This window comes from Penaeus monodon, unplaced genomic scaffold, assembly GCF_015228065.2.
Source record: "Penaeus monodon isolate SGIC_2016 unplaced genomic scaffold, NSTDA_Pmon_1 PmonScaffold_6295, whole genome shotgun sequence".
Classification (NCBI taxonomy): Eukaryota; Metazoa; Arthropoda; class Malacostraca; order Decapoda; family Penaeidae; genus Penaeus; species Penaeus monodon.
In genome coordinates, this window is record NW_023661323.1 from 1 (window position 1) to 5000 (window position 5000).

General features: G+C 45.9%; 1 protein-coding gene across 1 annotated transcript; it reads left to right on the forward strand.

Annotated features, from left to right (window-relative positions):
- Positions 1-417: 417 nt before the first annotated feature.
- LOC119571433 lies at positions 418-2591 on the forward strand (the record flags this gene model as incomplete). The annotated part of the gene is made up of 2 exons (XM_037918735.1): positions 418-619; positions 668-2591. Coding segments are annotated over 2 exons (2126 nt in total), but the record flags the coding sequence as incomplete, so codon positions are not given.
- Between the last annotated feature and the right edge of the window lie 2409 nt (positions 2592-5000).

The window sequence follows — 5000 nt, forward strand, 5'->3', positions numbered from 1 at the left end:
TATATATTATTATATATATATATATACACATGTGTGTGTGTGTGAGTGTGTGTGTATGTGTCTCTCTGTGCGTGTGTCAATCTATCATCTATATGTATATATGTATATATATGTATATATTATAATTATATATATATATATATATATATATATATATATATATAATATATGATATATATATGCATATATATGTATGTATTATATGTTCTGTGTGTGTTTGTGTGTGTCTATCTATCTATCTATATGTATATATGAATATATGTATATATATATATATCTATATATATTATAATATATACTATATATCTATATATATATATATATATAATATATATATAGCCTTTGGACTACACCAGCGAGGCCGAGAGGGGGATTCTGACGACTGGGCACCCCAGGATCTCCATACACTTTGCCCAGGCCTGCGCCCTGGAGAGGTCACTCCAGTGCCGCTGTCCACAGCGTCTAAAACAACACGGGAGACAGCAGTTACGAGTTATAAGCCAGAACTGATTGGCGTAGGTCCAGGCGCTACGGGTTGTCTCCGACGGTGGGAGGGACCATCACAGCCCCACTGGTCGTCTACCGCCCGCCTCAAGCTGGGCATCCCCCAGCCAGTAAGGTGCTGACTCGCCACAGTCTGCCTGCTTCAATGGGTGCTTTGAGCTAGGAAAAAGACCGACAAGCAGACTGCAAACCCTGCACCAGGCAAAGACAGTAAAAGAAGACCACCAATCTTGCGATTAGCAAGCTGGAATGTCAGGACAATGTGTCCTGGCCTCTCCAGCGACCTACAACAGGTCAATGACTCAAGAAAAACAGCCATCATCGACCGCGAGCTCACAAGGCTGAACATTGACATTGCTGCGCTGCAGGAAACCAGACTTGCATCAAACGGCAGCCTCAGAGAACAGAACTACACGTTCTTTTGGCAGGGCAAGAAACCCGAGGAACCAAGAGTGCATGGCGTTGGATTCGCAGTGAAGAATTCTCTGTTGTCCTCTGTAGAACCACCATCAACTGGTTCCGCCCGCATCTTGTCTCTCCGCCTGTCAACCTTCTCAGGCCCAGTGAACATCCTGAGCATCTACGCTCCCACACTCTGCTCCTCAGCCGAGACCAAGGACCAGTTCTATGAGGAGCTTGACACCACCATCAGAGACATCCCTGCCATGGAACAACTATACCTGCTCGGCGACTTCAATGCCCGAGTGGGTTCCGAATGTGACTCCTGGCCCAGCTGCATCGGTCACTTCGGCATCGGCAAGATGAACGAGAATGGACAGAGGCTTCTTGAGTTATGCTCTTACCACGACCTATGCATAACCAACACGTTCTTTGCCACCAAGCCGCATCGCCGAGTGTCCTGGCGGCATCCCAGATCTCGCCACTGGTACCAGATGGATCTCGTCATCACTCGGAGACCATCACTGAACTGTGTTCTCACCACACGCAGCTATCACAGTGCTGACTGCGACACTGACCACTCCATGGTCGGCAGTAAAATCCGTCTCCAACCCAAACGGATCCACCAATCTAAGCAGGAAGGTCGTCCCCGCATTAACACCAGCAAGACGGCAATCCCAGACCTGTGCGAGCGCTTCACCAATTCCATTGAGGATGCCCTCAAAAACTGCCCTGGTGGCAACACTGAAGAGAGGTGGAGTCACATCCGTGATTTCATCTACAACTCTGCAATGGACACCTTCGGCAAGAGAGAGAGGCAGAACCCGGATTGGTTCGAAGCCGGCATTGCTGAACTAGAGCCAGCAATTGAGGCCAAGAGAGCTGCCCTCATTAACCACAAGAGGGAGCCTTCTGTGAAGTCACTCGCTGCACTCAGGAAGGCCAGGAACGACGCCCAACAGATCGTTCGGCGCTGCGCAAATGACTACTGGATCAACCTTTGTGAGAGTATCCAGCTCTCTGCTGACTGTGGCAATATTCGTGGCATGTATGGAGGCATGAAGAAGGCCTTCGGCTCAAGCATAAACAAGATCGCGCCCCTGAAATCAACTGCCAGCGACATCATAACAGACCGCAGCAAGCAGATGGAGAGATGGGCTGAACACTACCAGGAGCTCTACTCAAGAGAGAACGTGGTCACAGCCGCAGCTGCCGAGAACACCGCCAGCCTCCCTGTCATGGAGGAGCTAGACGCTCCACCCTCCGTAGATGAACTGAGCAAGGCTATCGACTCCCTAGCCTGCGGCAAAGCTCCAGGAAAAGATGGCATCCCACCTGAAGTCATCAAGGTGGGAAAGAAGACTGCTCTCCTTCACCATCTGCACCAGCTGCTGCAGCAGTGCTGGGAAGAAGGAACAGTGCCCCAAGAGATGCGTGACGCCAACATCGTCACTCTATACAAGAACAAGGGCGACCGCAGGGACTGTAACAACTACTGTGGAATATCCCTCCTCAGCATTGTTGGGAAGGCCTTCGCCCGTGTAGTCCTCAACAGACTGCAGTTGCTCACAGAGCGTGTATACCCCGAGGCCCAGTGTGGGTTTAGAGCGGGAAGATCAACCATCGACATGATCTTCTCCCTACGACAGCTCCAGGAGAAATGCCGCGAACAGAGGCGACCGCTTTAAACATCGCATTTATTGACCTAACCAAGGCCTTCGACCTCGTCAGCAGGAACGGCTTTTTCACTCTGCTGCAGAAGATTGGATGCCCCCCCAAGCTCCTGAGGATGATAACATCTTTCCATGAAGACATGCAGGGCACTGTACAGTATGATGGTTCCTCCTCGGACCCATTTCCAATCAAGAGCGGGGTGAAACAAGGGTGCGTACTCGCTCCGACACTCTTCGGAATCTTCTTCTCTTTGCTGCTGTCCTACGCCTTCAGCCAGTCAGAGGACGGAGTGTACATTCACACCAGAAGCGACGGCAGCCTCTTCAAACTTGCCCGCCTCCGAGCTAAGACCAAAGTGAGGCAGGTACTCATACGAGAGATGCTCTTCGCTGATGATGCAGCACTGACGGCACACTCTGAAGAAGCATTGCAGCGACTCATCAACTGCTTCGCGCATGCATGCAGAGAGTTTGGCTTGACCATCAGCCTAAAGAAGACAAACATCCTAGGCCAAGATGTGAGCAGTACCCCAAGCATCCACCATTGGTGATTACACCCTCAGGCGTCGAGGACTTTACGTACCTAGGCTCCACCATTGCCAGCAACCTCTCCCTGGACGCCGAACTCAACAAGCCGCATCGGCAAGGCGGCAACTGCCACGCTCGCCTGGCAAAGAGGGTCTGGGACAACAAGAAGCTGACCACCAACACCAAGATGAAGGTGTACCAGGCCTGCGTGCTCAGCACCGCTGCTCTACGGCAGCGAGTCTTGGACCCTCTACTCCCGCCAAGAGTGCAGGCTCAGTACCCTCCATCTGCGCAACCTCAGGAAGATCCTGGGAATCACCTGGCAGGACCGTGTCCCAAACAAGAACGTCCTTGATCAAGCAGGCATCCCGAGCATGTTCGTCCTGCTCACCCAGCGTCGGCTCCGGTGGCTTGGCCATGTCAGGAGAATGGACGATGGGAGGATCCCCAAAGACATTCTGTTTGGCGAGCTCGCCACTGGCTCCAGACCTACAGGAAGACCTCTCCTACGCTTTCAAGGATGTCTGTAAGCGAGACATGAGGGCAGGTGACATCGACCCAGCAGGCTGGGAGTCAGTGGCTGAAGACCGCAGTAGCTGGAGAAGTGCTGTGAAAGCCTGCACAATAAGGAGTGAGGAGAGGAGAGACCAACATAGGGAAGAGGGGAGAGACCGCAAACGACAGAGGGCAGCATCAGTGCCCTCGGAACCTGACGCCACCTATACCTGTGGCAATTGCAACAGAGCCTGCCGATCCAGAATAGGCCTGTACAGTCACAGCAGGCGCTGCAACTCGATAACAGACTGATCCAAGGCGCAGAACTCCATTGCCTTTGAGACAGACGGATGCCAACAACAAATATATATACATATATATATATAATTATATATTTATATATAGTATATATATATATAATTGTGACTATTTGTATATATATATATATATAATTATGATAATTATTATATATATTCACTATTATATATATAACATATATATTTTTATATATAACATATATATAATAATATATATAATATATATATATATATATATAAAATATATAATATAATAACAACAACAAAACAAAACAACGATATTTTAATATATATTATTTAAAATAATATAAATATATTAAAATATATATATCTATATATTTCTATCTATATATATATATATATATATATATATATATATATATATATATTCTATCTATCTGTTTTATCTATCTGTATAACATATAACATATAATGTGAAAAAATAATATATTCACCTATTCAATATATATAATTATATAGATATATATATTATATATATATATTAATATATATATATATATATATATATATATATGTATATTATATACACACAAAAAAAAAACACACACACACACACACAAAAAATGTATATATATATATATATATATATATATTTTATATATATATATATTATAATACATAGGGATGTATGCATAAGATTACACACACACACACGCACACACGGACACACACATATTATCAGAATAGAACACATCAATGCACAGTCCCTGTAATACCTATTTCACATATGGCCTATTTCACCTCACACCAAACACCCCCAGAGATGCTCACTAATGGATCTTGAGTGTTTCGTATAACCTCTTATAGCTACAGGACTCCCTTGGGGCCACTTGTAGCAGACACCTTCCATCACTCTACTATTGCCATCCATATGACACGTTAAACTTATAAAATATATATTATTTAATACAATAACACTAGCCTCTACATACCACACCTTTGCATAGACATGACAACGGACGCGACATCCGCAGGCCTTCCGCCTCGCGACGCCGTCCGTTTACACGATCACATCCTCTCCTCCATACTTCCTAGTAATCGCAACCCCTGTGAGTTTTCTAGT